Raw genomic sequence first — 27,423 nt, forward strand, 5'->3', positions numbered from 1 at the left:
TCTGTCTGGTCTTTGAGCATGTTTAATTGCTAACATCTTTATTTTTTAAGTATAAAACTATAAAAATGTTAGACATTATAACTTTTTAAACAAGCGCCCTCAATAAAATTCAAATGTACATTAAAACTGTTAATGTTGGTGCAAAAATTAAAAGATTAAAACTAAAAAAGTGGAAGCTGCTGAACTTTCTTTTAATTTTTTTGTGGAAAAGGGTGTCATTCTGTCAAAATTCTGCCTTAACAACATGCAGACAACATATTTCTCTGCTTCTGATAATATGCTGTGTCATGATGTAGAAGTATAGATTAAATATTTAAGACAATGTAAACCCAAAACTAAGAATAGCAGTCACTTTGTGTTACACATCAAGTCTGAGATAGTTCTGAATGATACGAAACCTCAGACATACCTCAGACATAAATGTGTTATGAGAAAACTAAATACAGTTGTGAGAAACAGTTTGTGATTTGGATTTCTGCATGAATGGCTCCTAATATGTGATGTGATCTTCATCTAAGTCATAATAACACACACCATTTTACATTGTCTTATCTTTATTGAAAAACTGGTTTAAACCAGTTCTCAAACTTTTTGGAGCAAGTACCACCCCTAATCAAACCAAAGCATCCAAGTACCACCTACAGTACAAGTCATCTTCTCATAGAAACCACAGAAAATCTCAATGAGATTATACAGTACATCTCTGTTTGGAAATCCAGATAATTCCTAAGGGCTCAAAAACGTCTTACAATGGTAGGCCCACAATATTTGGTGGTGCTCATTTTAATGCACCAGTACTACACTATGTCTGTCTGTCAATCACTTACTTAAACTGCTTCTTTATTTAACTAGGGCAATATCTGGGACCAAATACTCCGGGTACCTTTCATTCTGGAGATGATTAATACAGTACCATTCTTTATTACGGTAAGGTATCCTCTAATGTGGTACATGGGGATTCTTTAGGTTTAATACACTAAATCGTATGTGGTCTATGTAATGATACAAATCACTAGTAACACAGAGAGTTTGAACATAGTGTATCTACTGTATCTATGCATTGATTTTGCTCTTTCCAATATACAGCATATTTAAATCCTGTCAGTACGCTTGCATTAATAAGTATAATCTAAGTAAAGTATTTTGGTAAAAAAGGTGAGAACAAGAAATAATATTTCATTTATGGCCTGATCTGGATTTTAAAATAAGAAAGGCTTCGAAGATTGATCTCTTGCACCTTAAGAGGCTCTGTAAAATAGCTTTTGCAATATCACTGCAGCCTTTCAAAATAGTGTACACATTGTAAAAATGCCTGTGTTTCAGATCTTTTGGATTCCCTTGAGAAACCTGTTCATTCCTGTGTTTCTTAACTGCTGGCTAGCTAAGCATGCCCTGGAAAACATGATTGTGAGTACAAATTAATTTGTAATTTCTGATTAAAATATCTTCAGAATTTTATTTACTTTACTGTAATTCTCAGAATAGTTTTACATAGGGATACTATGGTTTTACTGTACCTTCTCAATCACAAACTAAGATATTCAATTTCACAGAAAATATACTGTAGGAGTGACTTCCTGAATCAAGCAAAGCCGGGAAGCTCCCTAGAACCGCTCAGGATCAGGGTCCAGTCCAGCCCAGTACTAGTCGCGTAACGCCAGTGTGTTGGCAGTTGTTCAAAGAGCTGGGAGAAACTGTTTATTGTGTTCAGTTAAGATATTAACCACATGGCCTAGCTTGTTAAGAGCTGCATGGAAATGAAAACTTATGACTAGCCCTCCTGGACCAGCACTGGATACAATCCTATTTTAGATAAAATGCAAAAAAGCAGAAACATATTCATAGTTGTTGAGATATATGAACATATAATCAGTTCAGTACCTAGTTACCTGTATGATAATTAATAATTAAAATCAACTGGACAGTGAGAAAGATTTTTTTAAATTTACCTCAAGAAATCACTAATCCTGTTTGTCTGGAATTTGCCTCATTCACCCTCATCTCTACTGCCTTTTCTGGTTTTATCTGACAAATAAGGGAACAATACGTTACTCAGAAGCCCAGGGTAATGTTAAAATTGAGCTCAGATAACGTATAGTAGAATGTAGTACTGAACATGCTACAGTCTAATGCTATGAATAGTATGAAATGATTCATGATTGGTGATTTTTATACTATGAATATTATGAAATAGTATTGTAACGCAACGGGGGCTCAGGCGGGCGCCCTTGCCGCATCAGGTCGGCCCCACACCGTCCGGGGCTCGAACCCGGGACTTCCGCGTCTCTCTGCAGCGACCCAGCCCCGTGAGCTAAAGAGAGATCTCTCTACAGCCCAGTAGCTGTAGTCCTGCTATCATAGGGAAGGGCGGTGACGTCACCTGCTCTGGTACGCCGGCTCTTACACAGTACCTGTCGGCCGTAAGCGTTACACTCTCCCCCGCTTAAATCGCCGTCCCCGGCGAAGGGCTATCCCACCCCGCTTCTGACACCAATGTAACGCAACGGGGGCTCAGGCGGGCGCCCTTGCCGCATCAGGTCGGCCCCACACCGTCCGGGGCTCGAACCCGGGACTTCCGCGTCTCTCTGCAGCGACCCAACCCCGTGAGCTAAAGAGAGATCTCTCTACAGCCCAGTAGCTGTAGTCCTGCTATCACAGGGAAGGGCGGTGACGTCACCTGCTCTGGTACGCCGGCTCTTACACAGTGTCTGTCGGCCGTAAGCGTTACACTCTCCCCCGCTTAAATCGCCGTCCCCGGCGAAGGGCTATCCCACCCCGCTTCTGACACCAATGTAACGCAACGGGGGCTCCGGCGGGCGCCCTTGCCGCATCAGGTCGGCCCCACACCGTCCGGGGCTCGAACCCGGGACTTCCGCGTCTCTCTGCAGCGACCCAGCCCCGTGAGCTAAAGAGAGATCTCTCTACAGCCCAGTAGCTGTAGTCCTGCTATCATAGGGAAGGGCGGTGACGTCACCTGCTCTGGTACGCCGGCTCTTACACAGTACCTGTCGGCCGTAAGCGTTACAGTATCAAACGAAAAGTTATGAAATGAATGGTATAAAATGATTCACAATTGAAATGTACTGTAATTGGTGGCAGAAATATTTGACAGAGGCTAACAGTCTATCCACCTTCAATAATGAAATCAGAATGATATCTTTACAAGAGTTGTGGTTGTTTTGAAAGAGAGTAGAGATGCTTAGTTGAGCAGCCACACACAGAAGAAAAGTCCCAGATGAATGTTCTAAAGGGGAAAACCATACACAGGTGCTGGAGAGTCTCACACACCACAGCAAATCCTGAAGGGACAATTACAGAGTTACTGCCTGTGCCTGGTACCATCATCAGACAATAACCTACTGTAGGTTAAGGTCTTAAAAATATGAGTGCTACAATTTTTAAAGACAAAGTTGTTACATTTAGTGAGCAATACAGCATATTTCAGTTTTTAACTTACTTTGAGATTTCTGCTGCCAAATAACTAATTTGTTTCTTTAAAAATGTTCTATTTGAGCATGTGAATTTGCAACAAAAAAACTGATTGGAAAAAGATGTGTATCATTTGTAATCCAGCTGAAAACACTTTAAGTCTGAATACTTTTGCATTTTAAGTCTGAATACTTTTGCATAGAACTGTACATTAAGTATATACTGTACACAGAAGTATAGAATAACTGATAGACAGGTGATAGTTGATAAAACATCACTTATAAACCAACAAATGTAATTGATCTTATGTGCAACACAGTAAGATACAGCAGTAGAATTGGTATTTTTGTTGATTTCTTTAAGAAATATGGCAAATTCTGCAAATTATAATACATACTGTACTGTACATGGCATATGGGTGAATGTACGAATAGGAGTGCTTTTTGAAATTCCCAATGTTAGGGCAATTAAAATGTATTTGTTAACACCGTCCCAAAGGAATTATTTCATATTTGTTTTACTAGGTAAAATCCCATAGGTTTTAAAGAAGAATTTATATAGAGAACAATTCTACATTTTATTGAAAATTAAACTTTCTCTTAGAAGGGTAGAAATCTAAACTACTAAGATGTAACTATATACTGTAAAAATAATTGTTACATCTAGTCTTGATATCTGTGGTGTGACTGTACTGTTTTCCACATCTTTTCAGACATATTTAATGGACAGAGGGAAGTAAAGTAGGTCTAAACCCTTGCCAAATTTCCTATGAACAGGGGTTAATGGAGATAGCGTTACCATTAATTGCCTTTAGTTTCCTCTACCAAATATGGCCCACTCAGTGTGCATCATTATCTTCACAGCCAAATGTGCTCATAAACTATGATTATCTTTTTAATTTTTCAGTTGTCTCATCTGTTTGTGCACATGTAGAAGACATCTCTCCTATTTTCAATTTCAAAACAATCAGAGAATTAGATCTCTGTCATTATAGAATTCATTTTAGACCTCTGTTTTCTTGACCAAATATTAATGATGCAATATTGCTGTAGTATTAGTAGTATCAAACAGTAAATCAACTAGAAAACAAAATAAGACTGCTGAATTTGAATGCTACAGTACAATTTGAATGTGCAAATTGTTGTAGATGTTAGAATACATTTTGCTCATAACTACTGCTACTGTATGTACAGTTTTAATAAGTAACCAGTTCAGTAAGCTAAATTATAAATCTTCAGGATGATGTACTGTAGCTGAGGTGACTGGATACCAGAGAGGAAATAGCATGAACAGGAATTTAGAACAGCTTCCATTTTGAGGGAAATGCTGTCTAAACCATCTCCAAAATAATTCAAAATTAAAAGGTTGAATCATGTTAACCTCACAAGTATTCCAACTTTTGTTGCGTTGAAACACATTGTTTTTGTTTATTCAGAATGATCTTCACAGAGCCATTCAACGCACACAATCTGCTATGTTTAATCAGGTCCTTATACTGATATCTACACTGCTGTGTCTCATCTTCACCTGGTGAGTTTTTTTCTTACAGTGTTAAATCTGAGAAATATTACATTGTAAATAAATTGCTGCCACTTTCATCACAAACCGGTAATGCTGGGACAACACAAATTTAATTACAGTTCTTACTATTAGATTGCAACAGTACAGTATATCACATCTTTTCAGACTAATTTAATGGATAGAGGGAGGCAAAGTTGTTTTATACCCTTGCTGAATTTCCTACATAGAGGAGTAAATAGAGATTACATTACCGTTAATTGTCTTCAGTTTCCTCTACTGAATGTGGCCCACTCAATGTACATCATTTTCTTACAAATGTGCTCATAAACTATGATTATCTTTTCCATTTTATGTTTTCCCATTTGCTTTTGCTTAAATACAGCCACAGACACTAACCCTCTATCAAACCTTTTACATTGAAAATAATTTTTGGCCCAAATTTTTGTAGGAAAGCTACTCCAATGTATATTCAGACAATGAAGGAAACAAAATTAAAAAGAAACTAAAGCAATATTTAAAAAAATGATTAAATAAAACTTTCAAGTACTGTATACCCAGTATACAAACAAATTAAAAAGAGAAACAATAAATTGCTGAAATTATAATACAAAATGTAGAATGTGTCATTGTTTTCTATAAAATTGCAAAATCACTTTTATTTTTGGTACTGTACCTGATGGAAAAAGTCACTCACTTCTTAAAAATGAACTCCTGTGAAGTACAGTAGATCTAAACATAGACTGCAAAGGACTGTGTATACGGTTCTCCCTCACAGATGAGAAAACACCATTAGATTTGTACCTTTCCTCTGCAGGATACAGTCAGAAGACTTGCTTACATTACAGTATGTGTTAAACTCCCTGCTGGTAGTGAAAATAGAGTTCCATTAGATATTCTTTCCCGCCGCGTTTCTTTTGCTGCAACCTTTCTACAAAGATGACCCTCTGGCTCATGAAGCTATATTTTAATCAATAAAAAATGTTTGAACATAGAAAATTGTGAACAACAGATACAGGCCTTGCATTGTGTATTTTAAGCATTCACTGTGACTGCTATTGTCTGATAGATGAAATACAATCAAAGTGCAAGAGTAAATTTAAGCTCCAATTATCTTAGTGAAATATATGGAATATCCTCTGAAAGATGAGATTGCCACACCATATGATGAGACAGAAATAAAACTAGATACCTGTATTCAGTGGTGATTATTACAGTAAGTAAACCCATGAAAAGGACTTTCTTATTAAGGTGTATTTATTGTATAATGATACTGTAACTTACATATTGTACAAAAGACTACAGGGTAGTCAATGATAAAAAAACAAAACTATTTTGCTTCCCCAGGCTAGAGTTTCAAACCAATTATATTACAGACCTTCTGTGTCTTTGAGGTAATAGTTTATTGAATTAGATGAAAAGGTAATAGCAGTATTTAAAGTTAATTAAGGGAAATTGTAAAGGTTTATGACATTAAGATTGTATCTAAGTCAAGAAAAAAAGAAAAGCAAGGAAACAAATGTATATGGCTACAGCAAAGCAAAATAAAATGTTAATATTGTTCACTAGGGATTACTAGGGAAGGAGTAGCAGTTAATTAAGACTTTTCACACTAGGAATAGAAATAACCATGACTAAACAACATTTACGCTTTCCATGGAATAAAACTGAGGTCAGATACAGTATACATCTTTAGCAGATGACCCATCGTAGTGTGCTTAGGCAAAACCTATTCAACTGCAAAATTTTATTCTGCCCGGCAGCCATTTTTAAACTTCTTTAAGAGCTTGCAGCTTGACCCAGACATGTGAAAGACCTTGAAAACTGTGGCTTCCCTCTTCTGTCCTTTCACTACTTTTTTTCTCTTTTCTTTGCTTATCTCTCCCAAATCTCTGGTTTCCTTTTCCCTTCTCAATTGTTCCCATTTTTATATTATTGTTGGATTTACAGTTTGTTTAGGTAGTCTTTCATGCCATGATTGGTCACTTTTGCTCATTATTGTATATGATACCATGTAATATTCTTTGTTTTCCCAAAAAAACAATAAACAAATTGAGCATAAATTCTATGTATTATTTACCCATCAGATCTGTTTAACATTTTTTAACAATTGATAAGGCTGCACAGGAATAATAATAATAATAATAATAATAATAATAATAATAATTGCTTACACTTATATAGCGCTTTTCTGGACACTCCACTCAAAGCGCTTTACAGGTAATGATTTTTTACATTACACTTTACAGGACTGATTAATGTTCCCCTCTGAAAAGCTAACCTCTCCCCCGATGGGCGCATTGCTATTTAAAGACTGTGGTTTGCAGAATCCATATCACAGACAGTTAGTGACATGATTCCAAACTCAAACCAACTACTGCACTGTACATTTGGGCCATGGAGCTTAATTATGAGTGAGTATCTTTAGTGGAATGAGCCAGTCAGAATCCTTAATCTGTTCTTTAATAGACTACCCAAAGTGTATTTAAGGCTTCTCTCATGTTTATTTTCCTTCTGGACCTGTGGACTGCATCTATATCATTGTTGAACATAAACATCGACCTGCTTCTTATAAGCCTCTTTATGCACATAGGCAGTTGTATTGTTACAATTCATTTATCTAGTTGACTATAATACTTTACAAACATGATACATTTACATGTCTATCCTGTTACAAGCGTATTTGTACAATATAATATAAAATGAGTGAGAATGTAGTATTCTTACATCTAAGAGTATTTTAGCAGGTTATCACTAGTTCCAATATGTTATTTTAGATGTTTTTCAGACTGAAGTACCTCAATCAATGTAAGAAGCTGCTTTTTTAACCTGATTTTTATTCACAAAATATGTTGTTTTGATGTACTTATTGTATATTACATTGAAAAAATGTTTTTTAGCCATTATGGGTGATTTGTTGTAATCACATACCAGAAAGATTAACAAAAAGGCTTGCTTTAAACATCTGTAAAAGCCCTGGCCATAATAAAGAATTTTGATTAGAGTCTGGCTCAATCTTGAACTATGATCAATCTTGAGCTTGAAGTTTCTAGATTTCATCTATTTAAAATCTTAATTTAGAACCTTTAACAGAGCAATGTTATTTATTAAATATGTACAAATGCAGGCACTGATGTATGATGTGTTTCATCAATACAGTATATACTGTAACAGACTTTTCAAATGCTAAAGACAAAGACAATTTAGGTTTTAACACTTACAGTATTCCATGTTTCTATATGGAATTTATTATTTGGGGTCAAGTTTGCAAAATACTGTTTAAGACAATAAAATGGATAGACAGTATACTGTATGTGTTTTGAGAACTACAGTATAAGATTGTGCCACTATGATACTGCCTCAATATCCAAAAATGCAAAAAGTCAGTTGAATATGAAGGCATAATTTCCATTTTGGCACCCATTAGTTATTCTCACCTGGAGTTAATAATCTTTACTTAATAACTGCAGATACTTTAGTGTATGCTGTCTGATTGTCAAAATATGCAAGAAAATAACCTTTTTAAAAACATAAGGAAAGTTAGGAAGCTATTTGGTCGATGTAGATTATTTGGTTGCTAGTACCTGATTGATCTGCGGATCTCTTGAAAGAAATCAGGGTATCAGCTTTGACAGATATTATCCTAGAAACCTTCAGTCATGCTTGCTAGCACTCACTTAAGCAATGAGGACAAGCCTGGTTACATACACTGTATGTAACATAGGAGGTATAGCCTCTAGTTCAATAGATAGTATTATTGATTTTCATTAATCATTTCACAATTAACTAATTTGGACTGGATCTTCTGCTTAGCTGCTAGACATTGTGATTTTCTCAACATGCTATTTATGGTGCAATTGCTTTTTAATAGCTAATGATCTACTGAAAGGCATTAAAACACAAATGCTATTGGTTCTACTATTTACTAGTTGTTTTTTTAAATGTAATCAAAAAGTTAACAGCCCACTTTGTGAGCCATTCTTCTTAAACAAAAAGTATATTATTGTATTGTACATCTTAGTGTATTACTCATAGAAAAAGCTTCACATTCAACTGTACTATTCAAATATGGCACTAGAAGTTGTGCTTATGCATTGTGCTTCGAGTATTGTTTAATGAACACTAGATAAAAATCATGTGGAGTATTTACAGACATTTAGTGTACAATATAGCTTATAAATATATATTTAGTTTGTTAATAAAATCAAGTCCTGCAAATACTTAAATTATATCCACTGAAACATTGTGTCAGTTAGCCTAAACCTATATTCCTGTAAACCACAGGTCTTCTTTTATATGTGGGTGGATAAACATATTTATCCTTGGTAATCATTGAACAAAATCAATTGAGTTACCAAATTCTTGCTTATCTTTCTCAATTTTGCATGACCAGCAGTTCATAAAACTAATATTGGCATATTGACACTGCAGTGAACTCTGTCCTTCTGCTGCAGCATGCCCAGCATGCTATTTAGAAATACATCCTGATATAAGTTACTTTAGAGTGACTTACAGTATATGGCAAACCTTCTTTACATGTAAACCAGCACTGTATATCTGCAAATACTGCTTTAAGGCTTGACTTGTTCCTTCCCTATATATGGACAATGTAATGTACTGTATGTAAGCAAAATGACCTTGTCTTTCTTTCTTGTTTTTTTCATTTTTAGCATATGTGGGATTCAACATTTAGAGCGGGCAGGAAACAAGTTGACATTATTTGACTCTTTGTACTTCTGCATTGTGACATTCTCCACAGTGGGGTTTGGTGATGTCACTCCAAATATCTGGCCTTCAAAACTGTTAGTTGTTATTATGATCTGTGTTGCCCTCGTCGTACTGCCAATTCAGGTAAGTGAGAACATAAAAAAGAGCCATGTAAAATATTAGCCTCACAAAATTAGTTAGTCCTAGGGACTGAAATGTCTGCATCACAATTGTTAGAACACCACTGTAAATCAAAATAAAATAATAAAAACTTTAAAAAGGTTTTTATTAATGGCTTATATTCTGATATTCAACATGAATTCAACACAGCAGATAAATAAACACCAGCTACACAGCCCAGTTTCCTAACTAAATGTTTCATAAACTTACAATAATAATTCCTTCCCATGCATTTAATTTATCTGAAATGCAACAAGTCAGCATTAGGGCTTATGTGAGCTGTAGGTTGACAAGAAATCTAAAATAATGGTTAAACAAGAGAAATTAATAAAACAGTACATGGAATATTACTTCTAACAGAGGTTCTTGCATCATTTTATTTTACAGTTTGAACAGCTTGCTTATTTATGGATGGAAAGACAAAAATCTGGTGGAAACTATAGCCGTCACAGAGCACAAACAGAGAAACACATTGTGTTGTGTGTTAGCTCCCTGAAGATTGATTTATTAATGGACTTTCTGAATGAATTCTATGCTCATCCTAGATTACAGGTATGACCTTTAGCTGCTGTTTCATTAAAACTTCAGGCACTGGCCTATACCATCAATCAATCAATTTCATTGCGTTCTTGTATGAAAATACTATAGAATGATTGATCATCTTTTAGAGTTGTTTGAATCCGACATTAAATGGGCAAATGAGGTAAAATATTGCTAGAGCATCAGATGGGTCATTTCTAGAGGTGGGTATTGTTTACAGGAGTCTTCTGTGGAAAAAAAAGGTTCTAAGTCTTCTAATTGAAAAATAAGGTTCTAATGATCAGAAACACAACCAGCAATGTTAGAACAATTTTGAGAACCATGAAATCAATCCTGTTGATTTGTGGTACCGACTTTCAGGACTATTATGTAGTAATACTTTGCCCAACTGAAATGGATGTTCAAGTCCGGAGGGTTTTGCAGATTCCCATGTGGTCCCAAAGAGTTATTTATCTCCAAGGATCAGCACTGAAAGACCAAGACTTACTAAGAGCAAAGTGAGTGACTATTCAGCTTTTATTTATTATGCAGTATCATTAGTGGCTTTTAATGGAAAACCCAATTGCAGCTTCTTTTTAAAATTCAGTTATTACTCCTACACAGTTCCAGAAACTGATTCAATACACAATGAGTCTAATTTAATAAGTTCCCTATAGATATAAATTGGAACAATCAAATTATGGTTAGCAACAATGGATCAAAGCTAGAAAATGAATGTAAAGGATTTGGTAGCTTTAAAGAACACAATTACTTCAATTAATTCAATTTTTTTACCGCTAGTAATCCTTGTTAGTATTCTGATCATTTAAGGCATACCATTATTCTTGTGCAAGATATACTGTACTGTATATATATGGAAAGAAAATTGTATTTAATGAATTAACATGAAATGCAAATATGAACAGGAGTTTTGATTGTCTTGTTGCACTTCTGCATGTCATTGTTCTCATTATAACCAAATATCACATATGCGTTTTTCTGCTTTGTCTGCTTGCATATTTGGGTTAGCTTAAAAAGAATGCTTTATATATAATCTGTCCTCAGTATGTATTTTATGTTCGTTACAGCTGCTGTTTCTTAGTGTATTTCTCTGCTTTGGCTTGTGAAAATACCCTAATAGACCTAATAATTAACCTGCTAACAACACAAAAGCACATAGTCATTCCAAACCTTTCAATACATACATTTAAAATGGAAGAAAAATTATTGTTAACTTTGTGGACCTGACTGGTGTCTATCACTAGAAAATTACACCATACTAACTCATTAGGTATCACACTCTGTGGCTACATTAAAGATTAGAATTCTGTAAAGATTTAAAGCATGTGCATAGATTGTTTTTAAATGTCTTAGATATAACATGGGTATGAAAAAGAATCTAAAAAGCAATGAAAAATCTTGGTATCCATAATTGTAAACAAAACAAAAAAAAATACACTGGATAATGTACAGTAGCCTTACTTAGAACAAGTACAGATCATGTAATTCACTGCCATCTGCTGTCTAACACCCAATAGTACATCCTCATACATGTTTTCAAGGATTATGTTTGATTATTTTTATTTTTCAATTTTTAAATGTTCATGCCTTTAAAGTAATTAACAAAGAGGTTAAGTTAAGATTCAGATATAACACAATAAAACTCTTCAGGGCAGTTATATTTTTAACTCCAAGTTTTATCTGCATTAATACTTTTGAAATAATTGTACTGGAAAAAAACTTTAACTTCTTGAACTTTAAAACATTCAGATGTCTCATTTAGCACTGTTGTTTGTTTGTGATGCCTAAATTTATGATAATAAAAACATTATATTTCATAGTATTTTTAATTTTTTTCCAGAATGGACAATGCAGAGGCTTGTTTTATTTTAAGCTGTCGGTGTGAAGTTGATCGGACTGCTGCTGTAAGTAGATTAAAACAGTAATAGCATGAATTTCACGATTTACAGATATGCTAATTTTAAGAAAACACAAATACAACTCACATTTTCTTTGTGTTTGGAAAAACAACACCTTGAGGGATCCAGCTTAGTAAATTGGACAAACTATTATTAGGCAGGTAATTACTTTATATAATGTGACCTTCTCACAATCATGTGTAAAAATAGAAAGAGGCCTTTGGTTCAACTGTATTGTTTATACAGTTATATTTTAATATTTACAGAACATATGAAAGAATTATTGTAAGAAGAAGAGGATATTAGATTTATTTGGCCACTAGTTTAAGATCATGTTTAATGAAAGGTTCTGATAATTTTTACTATATTTCAATTCTAATATAATGGTTAAGTGCTGATATCATTTAGTATTGTGGCTTCAGCAATATTTAAATTTAAGAACTCAAAAACTGAATTCTTATCACACACTCTTTTTAAATTAAAACATTTCTGTTGTGTAGGGTGTTATCTCAATTAATTTCACGATACATATCTAATCATGACATTCAGCAATGCTTTGCTCACTAAGGGTAACGCAGAATAATTTTGACTTTACCTAATAAATACATTATTCCTCATTGGTAAAGCTCAGTGAGATAAGTTTATTAATATCCTCACTAAGAGAAAATAAGAGCAGCTATATAGAGCAGATAAGGAAATTTCTTTAGCAAACAATTATTGGTTTTTCCATCACATTTTAAGGTGGCATTATAAAATGTTTTTAAGACACTATGCTAACCATTAACAATTAAATAGTTAATACTTCCCACCACAGAAATTGAGATAAGGCTGCTTTATGTAATAAGATAAGCCATCTTCATTTCATCATGTAGACCTGCTTGTACATTGTACCAAAATAATTTCCTTACTAGAATTAATTCCAGGATATGAATTCTAGCAACCAGGTCTGTGATCCTTCACTATGAAAATAAATCATGTTAGCAGTACGAAGCCAGAACAAAGCTCATTGACTTATATGAATCAGTCTTTTCATAGCTCATGTACTTCTGTTATATCTTTTTATCAGCTGAAACAAAATGGTAAACAATTACTAGTTTAAAATACTTGTAAACTAGTAATTGTTTTGTTTTTATGGAGCATTATGAGAAGCAGGCAAAGATAAATAACATAATGTTAGTATGTTCATCCAGTAAAGCTTTCATACCTTTTACAATGATAAAACAAAAAATGAACATGCAATGAAAATGCAAATGTAAGGTTAATCCATATAAAAAATGAACGTATGGTTTAGGTTACACTGAAAAAACAGCATAGGTACTGTAGGTTTTTTATTTTATTGGAATCATTGTAGTCTTGATTTTAAAATACATGCCTCTATTTTTCTGATAGGGTGCACACAAATAGGAATGTAGAAAACCTTAATATTGCACACCAGCAAATACTCTACAATTATCATATTATATATATATATCATAATTATACAGAGCAGTGCAGAATAATGGTTATGACCCCTGACTTTTCATTGTAAAGTTGTAGATTCAGATCACAATTGGGGCACTGCTATTGTACTGTTGATCAAGGTACTTCACATATACAAAATGCAGTAAAAATGATAGGAATTATATAAATGGGTACAAATGCACGTCACATTGGATAGCAACATCAGCCTATAAACATAATAATAAATGCCTGTATTATAAAATGCAGACGTCTACAGTAGAGACACATTGCACCATACAGTGTCATTCTGTACTGTAACATACATTTATTTCATACATTTCAGTAACAATATCATGGGAAGCATTTATGCTTTTTTCCCTAAATGAAAAGGAAATGGCTAATATATTACATTAATATTTCACTCTCATACTTACCAAAGCAAAAAAAAAACAGACATCATGCCTCAGGCAGAGCAAAGACAAGGTTGTACATTAAACAGTGTTAGCACATAAGAGGCAGGAGTGCTGCACTTATTACAGGCACTTCAGGCATTACATGCACAAAGCAAATCTCTGTGGTCTGGTGTAAGTCTTGTAGAACTGACTTATTTAGCCATCCATAAAAAACAAAACTCAATAGATCCGTAGCCCTGTAGATAGATACAGTATATATATTATACTCTATATAATTTATCATACAGTACATAGGTCTTATATTAAATCTAACATTATGGAAGTGATAATTAGAAGTGAGAAGAACATCTGTATGACAGTTGGAATATATTTAATATTAAATATAGACTTAGATACAGGTACGTCTTGCTTAACAAATGCATGAGCCTTATTTGAATAAACAGTATAGCCTATAACAGTGCATTTAGATTCTACTAAATCTAAAGACTGGCCGCATAACTGAACTGTATAACACCAAGACCTTAAAAACATGCACTGAAAATTGGAAAACTGTTATTGAATCCCAAAGCACATTGGAATGATATCAGGTGTTTTGAGACGAATCACAAAATTCACAACATTTTTTTATACTTCCCAAAACGTTTCATGAACACCAAATAGAATTAAACAGCAGAGACAGAAATTATTTATTTTATACAGTATATTGTACAGGTACATTTACTGTGAAACATTAAAAACACAACCAATGCTAAGGTTTCCAGTACAAAATTGTTGCATTTTTAATTCCTTTCACTTTATATACATATGTAATATATTGGAACAAGTAATAGGTTTATTCCATGCTGAAAAAAAGAAGAAAGAGAACACAACGTTTCGGCCGTGGAGCCTTCTTCAGGTGTGAGCTCACACCTGAAGAAGGCTCCACGGCCGAAACGTTGTGTTCTCTTTCTTCTTTTTTTCAGCATGGAATAAACCTATTACTTGTTCCTTTGCAGCCTACGCATGCTGACGCAGCTACCCACCTGAACTATGTAATATATTACCCATCTGACCATAATTAGGAAGGCACTTATCCTGTGTGAGGCCTGGACTAGCTCCAGAAGTATAGGAGGAAAGGTGGAACTGGATGCAGATGACTATATACCACCTGACTAAGATACCAGTTTATCAAAGGGCGCGTACACTATATATACTGTATACTATAGATAGTGTAGTAAACTTACAAAAATAATCTCTTGGCCACTAATACCATCACCTTGAAAGCTGCAGATTCCTGGACGTAATCATGTTATTGAAATACAGAATTATTAAAAAATGATTATTCTTTTTCCCTTAATACAGTAGGGTCAAAATCATTATAACCTATGATTTCACAATATGTTGTCTGCAGTACTGAAGCATTTAAGTGAAAGTGTATTTGAACTAAAAAGGTAGGGTTGAGTATGCTAAAATGTACAAAGGTGTGAGAAGCAGTACTCATGCCTCTCTTGAGGCTTTCTTTATGGTTTGTAAGTAGCTCCAATCATAACAATTCTGTATATTGAACCACCTACTGTAAAATGCTCTTTTTTCTTATATTTATATTTCAGGATCACCAAACAATTTTAAGAGCCTGGGCTGTTAAGGATTTTGCTCCAAACTGTCCTTTGTATGTTCAGATTTTGAAGCCAGAGAATAAATTTCATGTGAAATTTGCAGGTAACATCATATAGTCGAATAAGATATCTGAACTCAAAAGCCTCTTTAAATGATCTCTTAATGCAATGTACTGTACGTTCTACTAAATTAATTGAGTACTGTATGATGTGCAGTACTGGACAATTAGTAATTATGTGTTCCCTGGTGTTCCCTGTCTTTATTGAGCTGCTTATTACAATATGACATACTCAGTAACTATGAGATAAACAAAAGTCTTTTTTTTACCTTAATATAGATCATGTTGTCTGTGAAGAGGAATTCAAGTATGCCATGCTGGCGCTGAATTGTATTTGCCCAGCAACATCCACCTTGATTACCCTTCTTGTTCACACTTCTAGAGGACAGTAAGTGTCAAGAGTTGAGGACACGTGGATAACCAAATATTTACATTTTACATATGAGATTTAAACTCACAGTGTAGCTATAAGGTCTTGGGAATGAAGTTAAAGGCAATCCTTGTTTGTAGTTTTCACACCAGTTAATGAATGCTATTCATTTAGCTATACTGTAGTTATCTGGAAAATTTAATGTAGCATATATGTGAAGAAGTGGTATCAAACCAAAGATTCATCTTAATTCCCATAAATGTATTTATTTATTGTTTTTTGCAGAGAAGGCCAGCAATCACCAGAGCAGTGGCAGAAGATGTACGGCAAATGCTCAGGGAATGAGGTCTACCACATTGTACTGGAACAGAGCATCTTTTTCTCAGAATATGAGGGAAAGAGCTTTACATATGCCTCCTTCCATGCACACAAGAAGTGAGTATTTCTGAAAAAGCAGCTAGCCTGAACAGGATCCTATACACAACTGCTTCAAACCAAAATCATTCATTTTAAACCACTAAAAAGCACTGTCTACAAATGTAATTAAAACCATGTAAGACATTAGGTTTACAAGAAGTATTAATCTTAACATCATTGAAAAATATACTGTGAAGTCAATGCATCATATTGTAAAGTATATTGGACCATATTTAAAAAAATACCACTACACTGAATTTACAAGGCTTGTGTCTTTTTTCTAATACGAAAACCAAATATGAAGATATCTTACAGCAGTTTTATTAGGATGATCATTTCAGAGCCCATACAGGGAAGGTAAACCTTCCTTTTTCATTTAGAGAAATCAGGGGTTGTCTGCTATTTTAAAAAGCAAAATCAGACTAGGTTTAGCAAAGCAGTACACGCTGTTTAACAAAGACCCACAGCTGGGTTGGTGCTTGGTTTCTGGGTTAATTGTGTCATGTCTGAAGCAGCTCCTCATCTCGCTGTCTCAATGTTGTAATGTCTGCACTGAAACTGCTCATCATTTTCTCTGAGAGAACCACGTTTCAAGGTCATCATTAGCATGTTGTTTTCCTGCTCTCCCTGTTCTATTAAAGATTTGAAGCCAACTACATATCCCGAGAAAACAGATTTGTTACATTTTTCCAAGTGGATATACAGCATACTGTATGTATACTGTAGATACTGGTTATACCGTATATTTGTGATCTCTAGGTATGGCGTGTGTTTAATTGGTGTGCGAAGAGAAGATAATAAGAACATCTGGTTAAATCCAGGACCTCAATACATAATGAGTTCCAACGACACATGCTTTTACATTAACATCACCAAGGAGGAAAACTCAACTTTTAAAAATCAACAAGAGGAAATGAAAAACAAGTCATTAAGATCAGGGTACCATGGGCCTTCTAGACTACCTGTACACAGTATTATTGCTAGCATGGGTAAGTGAACTATATGTCTTCAGTAATAAGAATCTTGCGCTGTGATTATAATAATTAGAAAAGTCACTGAGCAAGAATTTCCTATCACATGTTTTATTCATACACTTATTCTAGTTAGGAAGTAGATTTCATCAAGGCTAATAATTCAGTGTCAGACTCATATCAAATAAATTGATGAACAACAATCTCAGGTCCTAAACAAGAAAAGGTTGTCTATATAACTTTCTAAAACTTATTTTTAAAGACAATGCAAGGTAGAACCTTTTCAAAAGGTACTACTTACTCATGGAATAAGTAGTTTGAGTATGAGATCTGAACTTAAAATTTTATTTACCAAAGGAATATAAAGGAAAAAGTAACATATTAAACCTTTTTTACAAGTGGTATTTATTCTATCCAGTACTTTGAATTGGCTTTCAAAAAGCCCTGCTGAAATCTTTATTGTATATTGTATGTCTTTTAACATCAAATTTTCAAAAGGTAATTTGTTAAATCTTGGTAGCTTAAATGTCCTCATATTTGCACAATGAACAATAAGTATCCAACAACAAATTTCTATATACTGTATATATTTTTAATGTTTTTATTTAAGGCACAGTTGCAATAGATCTACAAGACACAGGATGCAGATCCTCCACAGGCCCAAACCTATCTCTTCCTGCTGAAGGATCTAAAGGGAACAGGAGGCCCAGCATTGCTCCTGTGTTAGAAGTAGCAGATTCATCATGCATTCAGACATGTGACCTACTTGGTGATCAGTCAGAAGACGAAGCAATCCTTTCTGACAGTGAAGGATTACCAGAGGAGTAAGTTTACATGTTTATAGTTGGTGTGAAGTTTTGAAGATATTGCCGTCACAAATATTCCTGAAGTTACAATCTTATATGCTCTTAATAGCTTTATCCCAGCACTGATCTTGACTCACTCTTTCCTTTTCATTTCTCTTTATTTGCTATCACACACAGGTGCTCTTAAATGATAGTATGAATAGTTCTGAATTATATTTCCAATCAAAGTGTTTTGGGTAGCAAATGTGCCTGCTCACATATTTCCTAAATAGAACAGGGCTATACTGTTTGTAGGGAACATTGAAAAATATGTCAATACTGTAAAACTATAATACATTGACCTGATGATATAAATGGACCACGTGTTGCACATCTTGTATTGCAGCTTATGCACTGCTTTGAAGCTCCACATACCATAGCTGTGTCACAAAGAAGTATATCACAAAAAGTACAGAACATTTTAAAGGATAAATAGAGTATTGTATTCTACATGACTCTGCTTGAAAATCTATTTGAAATACTTGTGTAGTATTCAGAATATGCATTTGTAATAAAACATTCAGATCCATACCTTTCCTAGAAGAATTTCTCTGGGACATCCTACTAAATTGAGTTAAATATCCATTTTAATTATGCATTTATTACAATTTAAAAAGGAAATGTTTATAACTGTTTTCTGTGTAACATTGTCTGTTTTAAGGTATATCAAAGGATATCCTCCAAATTCACCTTATATTGGGAGCTCTCCAACATTTTGTCACCTTGTTCAAGAAAAGGTGCCATTTTGTTGCTTGAGGCTTGATAAGGTACAGTAACTGTTATGTCAAATATGTCACAGTCCCCTTCAGCACTGTCTACACAGAAATAAGTCTAGGATCCTGACTGTAGGGATACTGGTAAATGTCAAAACATGATTAAATAAATAAAATTGAGTAATTCACATAAAATAATTACAGCTAAAGCTGAATCCACTAGCATGACTTCAACAATTTGCCATTAAAACGGCTTATAGATTTCAGAAAACAACATTACAGAATGTCATGCAATAAAAAGGTTATGTCAGCTAACTAATACATTTGTTTGTTTTTAGGGGTGCCAACATAACTATTATGAAGATGCCAAAGCATATGGCTTTAAAAATAAACTGATTATAGTTTCTGCTGAGACTGCTGGTAATGGATTGTACAACTTCATTGTTCCCCTAAGGGCTTATTACAGACCAAAGAAAGAGCTTAATCCTATTGTTGTGCTCTTGGATAACCCGTAAGTATCTTCATATCTCTAGGATAATGCCATTTTTGCGGTTCTAAATATACTTAATCTTTTTGAAATCATACATGTTTGGTGAATTGTGTACGGATTGTAGATCAAGCAGTTTTTTATTCTGTTACTTAAAAACTAATGACTCGTACATTGTTAAGTATTACTCTTACCTTTTTGGGACCAGTAATAGTTTAATTAAGTCGTTATAAGAAGGCTTGTACTGATCCTCAGCTGGAAATAGCATTTTTAGTACTAGACTGAAAATTATTAAAATAATACAATTAATTAAACCGTATAATGAATAAAATGAAATACTTGTAGTCAAATAAGTGAAGGGGGAAGGTTAGAGTTATGCCTGTGGACTTACAGGCATACAGTGGATTATCATGAGCTCCCTGCATGCATAATACCATAGGGCAATTTAGCCAAATGGTCAGTCAATGCAGCTGTGTAATTATAATAATTAATTAATAATTGCTTACACTTATATAGCATTTTTCTGGACACTCCACTCAAAGTGCTTTACAAGTAATGGGGACTCCCCTCCACCACCACCAATGTGCAGCATCCACCTGGATGATGTGATGGCAGCCACAGTTTGCCATAACACTCACCACACATCAGCTATTAGTGGGGAGGAGAACAGAGTAATGAAGCCAATTCATTTTATTAGGAGGCCATGATTGGTAAGGGCCAATGGGTAATTTGGCCAGGATGCAGGGGTTACACCCCTACTCTTTTAAAGAAATGTCATGGGATTTTTAATGACCACTGAAAGTCAGGACCTCAGTTTTATGTCTCATCTGAAGGACAGTGCCCTTTTTTTTTTACAGTATAGTGTCCCTGTCACTATACTGGGGCATTAGGACCCACATAGACTGCAAGGTGAGCGCCCCCTGCTGGCCCCACTAACACCTCTTCCAGCAGCAACCTTAGTTTTTCCCAGGAGGTCTCCCATCCAGGTACTAACCAGGCTTACACCTTAGCATCAGTGGGTTGCCAGTTATGAGTTGCAGTGTGATATGACTGCTGACAATTGGTTATTTTATTTTGGGGATTAAACTGTAGAGTATTATATACTCAGTTTGCTAAACATAACAGAAAATGGGGAAAGTTCATTTGGCTTTGATCGACTAATAATATAGCTTAAATTGCTTAAGAAGCAGATGCTTATTCAGAAAAATAAGTTGAAAAAAGTTTTATTTGCACATATGTTTGTTCATGAGTTGGAATTTATTATGAGACAGAAGTATGGCAAATGGAAATATAACAATTTTCACTAGGTAAGGTTTTGTAACATTGATACCATGGTAAAGGTATGAGCATCAGAAAAATACATTTTTAGTTAAAAACATTATGCTGTAAATTTAGAGTTAGATAAAAATATGATAACCATCATCATCTTTCAGTGCAACTTCAAATACAGTATAATTGCTCATTTTATATTTATTAATTGTTATGTATGTCGTAAGGATTCAACATACCCTTATTTTTTCTTATTTTAACAAATCAAAACAGAAATAAGATCAGTTATCTTTCATCTGCCCATTTTCTAGGCCAGATACACATTTTCTTGAAGCAATCTGTTGGTTTCCAATGGTTTACTACATGGTTGGCTCAATTGATAAGTATGTTCAAATTCAAAGCATGAGACCATTTGCAGTTTTTTGCATGATGCTTTTTAGTTCAGATGGAATGATTTTTGATTTCCGTGTTTAGTCTGATTTTGTGGACCTCTACTTTTTTTGTGACAGCTCCAACTTTTTACATTGCATGTTGTCTTTTAGCATGTTGTGTTTTTGCGTTTCATTTTGACTTGATTTATTTAATAGCATGTATGTATTATATTATTTATTTGTGAATTTAGGCAGATGCCTAAAAGGAAACAGGAAAAGGTATCCCAATGTGAAAAAAGGATGCAATGTTGATCAAATTTAATAATGTCATAATATCATATTATTTATTAACATCATGAACATCTTAACTCAAAAGAGACATTATATCTTATAAGAGATTAGGTGAGGATTATAGCAAGTACATTAAATTTACTCTCTTCTTAGCAATTTTGTTTAATGCATAAACAAGCAACTTATGTTTATATTTCATGTGCAAAACTACTTCAGCATAATTTTATTCATAATAACAATGATTGCACACAGAAAATACAACTCTAAAAGCTATACAGATAGTTGTCTTTTTACACAACAGGTAATAATATTGTCTTTGTTATATCAAGAAAAGCAGGCATTAAAGCAGTGCTTTGGCATCTTTGCAAACTTACACTTGTGCAGAAGCCACATGGGTGAAGCATGACAGCCATTATAAACCAGCAGCCACACTACATAGAAGATCAGTTGGAGAATTGAAAAACTGCTTCACATATATATTTTATTCCATAAAATGGAAACTTTGGGTACAAGTAAGCCAGATCTTGGACTAGAATTTAGACAAGACACTGGGCCCAGGCACAAAATCTTTTTAGTTGGAAATTCTGGTCCAGAAGAAAGAACCACCTACTGGTCTACACACACCAGTTACAGCAGCAACCTTGCTCGGTTTCTGAGATTTGACAAGATTACACTACAAGGTGGTAATGCTACTGACAACATTGGAAATGGCAAATAAAAAGCAATGCTTCATACAACTGTTAAAATGTGCAATATTACTTTCTGCAGATTCTGTGTTGGTTATTATTACCCTCAATAGTATGGTATTGAATCATTTCTCACATTTCCTTTAAACAGATTAATTCTTGTCTTCTCTGAGGATATCAAATAATAGAATCCTGTATCATTCTTTGTGGGTTTCCAGGAAAACATGGGTGCATGTAATAGCTGCAGAAGTTTGCCTTTATTGCTATGTGCTGTTTTTAGATAAACCTGGTCATGTTTTATCAAAGTCTAGATGATTTGCTTCGTTGTGGAGTTTCTTTTGCTGCCAACATGGTAGTGGTGGATAAGGAGAGCACCATGAGTGCAGAGGAAGATTACATGGCTGATGCTAAAACCATTGTGAATGTTCAGACACTGTTCAGGTAAGAAAATCAATAAAATGTCAGAGCAGAAAGTTAAAAAAAAACTTAATTTTATGGAAGTCCGTGATAAAGCCAGCAAACTCTCACCTTACACCTTGCTTTTTGGTATAGTTAGTACTGTATCTATACTGTATACTGTAAGCTTTCTTCTTTGTTGTTGTTAGTGCACTGTCTGAATCATCCTGACAGGAAATCAGAAAGTAGATAAATGAAAAATAATCACATTCATATAGTTATTTCTTACAAGATATCAAAAATTGAATTGATTTGAAATGGCAATAACCAATTTTTAAAGGAAGCTATGGAGGATGTATACAGTATATGCAGTATATGAAGAAGTACATAAATACAACTACCGTCTGCTGAACCCGAGTTTCCATGGCAACAGAGAACCAGACCCAATAATGAATTTAACCCTTGAGATACTGAAGAAAAGACTTAATGGTTTCATTGTTGATGTGCTAATGTACTTTGAAAACATTTTAAACTGAAACTACTATTAATAGTTCTGTACTTGCTAAGCTCTACAATGGAAGAGGTTCTAACAAGATAATACCTTGTCACCTTTGTAAAAATCTAGTTGTCTGAGAACTTTAAAAATATTTCGTAAAAAACAGTAAATGCACTCTGTCATTTTGAGCAACTTAATCAGCCCAGTTTGTATTTTAACATTTGAAATTTTAATTGATGATGAGTCTACAAAAAACAGTTCATTTCTGAAATAAATACTGAAGAAAATGTGAGTGTATACATCTGACTTCATATTTATTTTGAACAGCAGATGGCAATATTGGTTTGTAACAATAAATGAACAGCTATGTACAAAGAAATAAATCATCAAGACTTAAGTATTCAGGCAAAGGACATTCAACAGACCCTCTAAAACAGGAAACCATTTAATCTTACCTGTTATTCTTTTTATGTTTTCCAGTTTTATCTTTAAGGACATCTCACTTCATTGCTCATATGGTTTCAGCATTCTTGAGGAACTATATTATTTATATTTCAAACTTTTGGAACTCCTTTGCACTATTATTGCAATTATTATTATTGCAAAGGTCCAAATGTACTATTTTATTATACAAATAAAAAGCACACTGCACAAAAGAACAGGCTTCTTTGGCATTTGCAATACACTCTTCAATTTTTTTTAATTTGTATTTTAAAGCAGATTTTAATATTACATAATGTATCCTGCAAATCAGGTATGCAACTGTTAATATTTATGATTTTAGCAAGAGACTTCCATGTACATTAGCAGAAATCTAAATATTTAATTGTGATTAATGTCCCATGTCCTTTGTTTCCAACACTAAAAACAACAACCCATCTTAATATACAGTTTATAACACAAGCTGAAATTCAATTTTCTATGTTTCTTTTCATCTGCCATGTTTCTATGTGACTATACAAGTATATTAAACTTTGACTTTGAATATAACCTCACATTTTTTTCAGAGGAAAATCGTTAACAGCAGATAAATGATATCTTTGATTTTAAAATGTTTTGCTGCTACTGTCGTTCACTCTGGAAAATATGAATTCCTTTTATCCAAGGTTAAATAAATGTGCAAACCTGACCTTTTGGAATATTAATTACATTTGCAAACATGTAAAGGGAAGCATAAGGAATAACAAACAAAATCTGAGAAGCTTTTAATAGATGTAGTATGGATATGTATCTAGCTCTAGGAACAATGACTTTGAGAAAATACTTCTGTAACTTGTCAATAAAGGAGTTGGTTTTTCTTTAGCACAGGAAATTGATGTCAGTAATGTTTTACTAGTGGCAGCATAAGTCTGTTCATTTATAAAGCAATTCTTTGTGTCTGAAATTGTTTATACTTTATTAATATTTTTGTATTCATTCATTGTGTGATTTATTCAGGCTGTTTTCAAGTCTAGGTATTATTACAGAATTGACTCATCCTGCAAACATGAGATTTATGCAATTCCGAGCCAAAGACTGTTACTCCTTGGCCCTTTCTAAACTTGAAAAGGTAAGACAAACCAACATTTTTTACTTGTTCAGCTACACAAAAACAGTGTGCCTATGTTTCAACACATTTTGTTGAGGTGTTAACAAAGTAGAAAGCTCAAAGAATTTTGGTGAGATGTATTTAATATGAAGCTGTATTCAGTATGATATCTCAGCATATTTTACTTTCTGAAACATTTCTTTCTATATTTACATTGCCCTCCAAATGCTTGTACACCCCCAATGAAATATGAAGAATACATATCAAATAACAGAAACAACTACAGATTGTATGTTTATTACATCCAAAGATTTTGTTCTTAAAAAGTTCTGAAATTGTTATACAGTAATCTTGATAGCATTGCAAAAAAGCAAAGTCATATTAAAGTCCAACATTTACAGCTATTATCAGTCCTTTCCATCCATCTATTCAACAAATCACCACGAACTGTAAAGATCAGATGTCAAGCAGTTGCATAAGAGGCTTTTCCTTTTTATTTTTGTTGACTTGTTTCAGGTAGATTCAATGCAATTTTGCATCATCTTAGCATACTTAAAAAATATATGGGTCTGTGTACTAGCTGTAAAACCTGTCAAAATATTTATCCTGAAAAGTTACAGGACATGGGACAGTTACTTTTCTTAAGATCTAACCTACAAAAGTGAAGCCTTTGCAGCACTTCACTTTTGTGCAGCACTTATAATAGTGCCAGTGGGTTCCAACAAGTAACAGGCAGTGGATCTTGTATCAGTGATCTCTATTAAAGGGATTGAGTGTACAAGCTGTATCACCAAAAAGCTTGGCACACAGACCTAAACTACAAACCCACTAACATGAGAAGACATGACCTGGTACTATAGTAGTTAACTGACCCACCCTTCTTTAGGGAGAAAGCTCTGTGCAGCCACATACAGTGAGTGAACTACAAATAGAGGAGCTCCCACAAAAATTAGGCTATACAGAACCTTCTGTCATGGTCTATTTCCATAGTTAGAGAGAACAGTGAAATCCCTTAGAACAGTTTTCATTGTTCTAAGTATTGGAGTCATTACCATATTTCCAATACTTCTAAAAGCAATAAAACTCTACATTTTACATCACTATACAGTTGTTACACCATGAGTTACTGTATATTGATATTAGAGTTCTATTGTTGTTTAAATGTTTATCTACTGTACTGCTGTTTTTTATGGTCTAGTAATTTTCCAATAACACAAAGAGAACACCAGCAGGGGGCTGTATTGTTCTTCTCATTGTACTGCATACAGTTCATTATTGCTCCTTTCTTTTGTCAGAAAGAACGTGAGAAAGGTTCCAATTTGGCATTTATGTTCCGTTTGCCATTTGCTGCTGGAAGAGTGTTCAGCATTAGCATGCTGGATACACTCCTGTACCAGGTAATGTATTCTGATTTTTCAAACTTATTTCAACAGCAGTCTATTAGCACCTGATTTACACAAATATACCCTGTAAATTGTAGCATTTTTCTGTGCATAATCTTAATATAATCTAACACATCCTGACTGTCAGTGAATATAAGGTGTTATATTTTACTACATATCACGTACAGGTTCAGATTACTACTTGCTTTAAAATAGAAACTAATTTAGCATCTTGAGTGGGGAGCTGCATCAGCTAGCATTGACTGCAAAGGCTCATGCATGAAGAAGCCTCAACAGCACACACATTGTGTCTCTGCTGGTTACTTTTTAGCTTGGAATTACAGTAACTTGTTCTTAATTTGGCACTTGATGGCTACAATACACTTTGTATATTCAATACACTTTTGCTTGCACACACATGAAGAAATCGATACAAAAACAAGATAAATTGCTCACTTAGATATAGGGACAGGCATGACTTTTTATTATGTGCTGAATCTGAAATTAGAAATTAAAACGATGACCAAGGAAATTCAAAAATAAAGTGGGATATGAGAAAAGCTTTTATTAACCTTTAAAGATTTATAAAAAAGAAAACCACACAGTTTACTGTGCTCAGTTACTCATAATAAACTGTAAAACAAAATTGATAATGGCAAGATATAACTTGAGTACTGGGTAAAAAGATATCACTTTTGTGTTGTCAGTTATGTAGATAAATAAAGACATCAAAGTCTGTACTACCATTCATTATAATCTATCCCCTCACCTTTATACCACTGTACCTGGGGCTTTCCTTGGATCATCTTCCTTTTGAGGCATACATTCTCTTAGAAATGCTCCTAATCTCTTTAAGCTATGCTTTTGTTATCAACTGTTTCACATGCCACAAATCTATGAAAATGGGAATGGTACTTTATCGTTTTCCACTTCTCATATAGTGCAAAGTTAAACCCATCCTAGAAAAGTAGGAATTAAGTAGAATCCAAAAGTCACTGTATAAAATAGCGATCCAACACCCACAGCGAACCCACCAAGTTTCTAAATAAATTATGCACAAATGTAATATACTGTACTGTATACAGTAAAATCTAAGTAAGTTTTATTTTATGTTTAATGCTCATGTGCTATCCGACAAAATTACAGACTCTAATGAATGTACAAATATACAGTGCACCAAAAGAAGCTCAACACTCTATTTCTCCGTGTTTTGGCTTAATTTGATTAGTTGATTATTTGTGACCAAATCTCCTACTTTGAAAGCCATGACTGTTACATACAGTAAGCACTGATTATAGAGTTACATGGGCATAGGTGATGAGGTGATTTGACTTGTTGAACATCAAGACCGCTGGGGGAAAAAAAAGGCAATTAGTATGCCTTGCAAAGAATGGGGAGGTCCAAGTGTGATGGTGTGGGCAG

At 34.1% G+C, this 27,423-nt stretch overlaps 1 protein-coding gene across 1 annotated transcript in view; it reads left to right on the forward strand.

Annotated features, from left to right (window-relative positions):
- Positions 1-27,423, forward strand: part of kcnt2a (potassium channel, subfamily T, member 2a) — a 56,586-nt gene that overhangs the window by 21,879 nt on the left and 7,284 nt on the right. Inside the window, exons 6-23 of the mRNA XM_088927243.1 lie at positions 853-927; positions 1,324-1,407; positions 4,865-4,959; positions 9,618-9,798; positions 10,222-10,386; positions 10,735-10,871; positions 12,215-12,278; positions 15,715-15,823; positions 16,059-16,167; positions 16,435-16,584; positions 17,326-17,555; positions 18,148-18,361; positions 19,044-19,149; positions 19,434-19,606; positions 21,163-21,234; positions 22,506-22,640; positions 24,529-24,640; positions 25,915-26,016. Coding sequence (XP_088783369.1) covers positions 853-927; positions 1,324-1,407; positions 4,865-4,959; positions 9,618-9,798; positions 10,222-10,386; positions 10,735-10,871; positions 12,215-12,278; positions 15,715-15,823; positions 16,059-16,167; positions 16,435-16,584; positions 17,326-17,555; positions 18,148-18,361; positions 19,044-19,149; positions 19,434-19,606; positions 21,163-21,234; positions 22,506-22,640; positions 24,529-24,640; positions 25,915-26,016 — 2,313 coding nt within the window. The remainder of the gene's footprint in view (positions 1-852; positions 928-1,323; positions 1,408-4,864; positions 4,960-9,617; positions 9,799-10,221; positions 10,387-10,734; positions 10,872-12,214; positions 12,279-15,714; positions 15,824-16,058; positions 16,168-16,434; positions 16,585-17,325; positions 17,556-18,147; positions 18,362-19,043; positions 19,150-19,433; positions 19,607-21,162; positions 21,235-22,505; positions 22,641-24,528; positions 24,641-25,914; positions 26,017-27,423) is intronic.

The sequence above is a fragment of the Atractosteus spatula genome, chromosome 11 (genome assembly GCF_055471065.1).
Source record: "Atractosteus spatula isolate fAtrSpa1 chromosome 11, fAtrSpa1.hap1, whole genome shotgun sequence".
NCBI lineage: Eukaryota > Metazoa > Chordata > Actinopteri > Semionotiformes > Lepisosteidae > Atractosteus > Atractosteus spatula.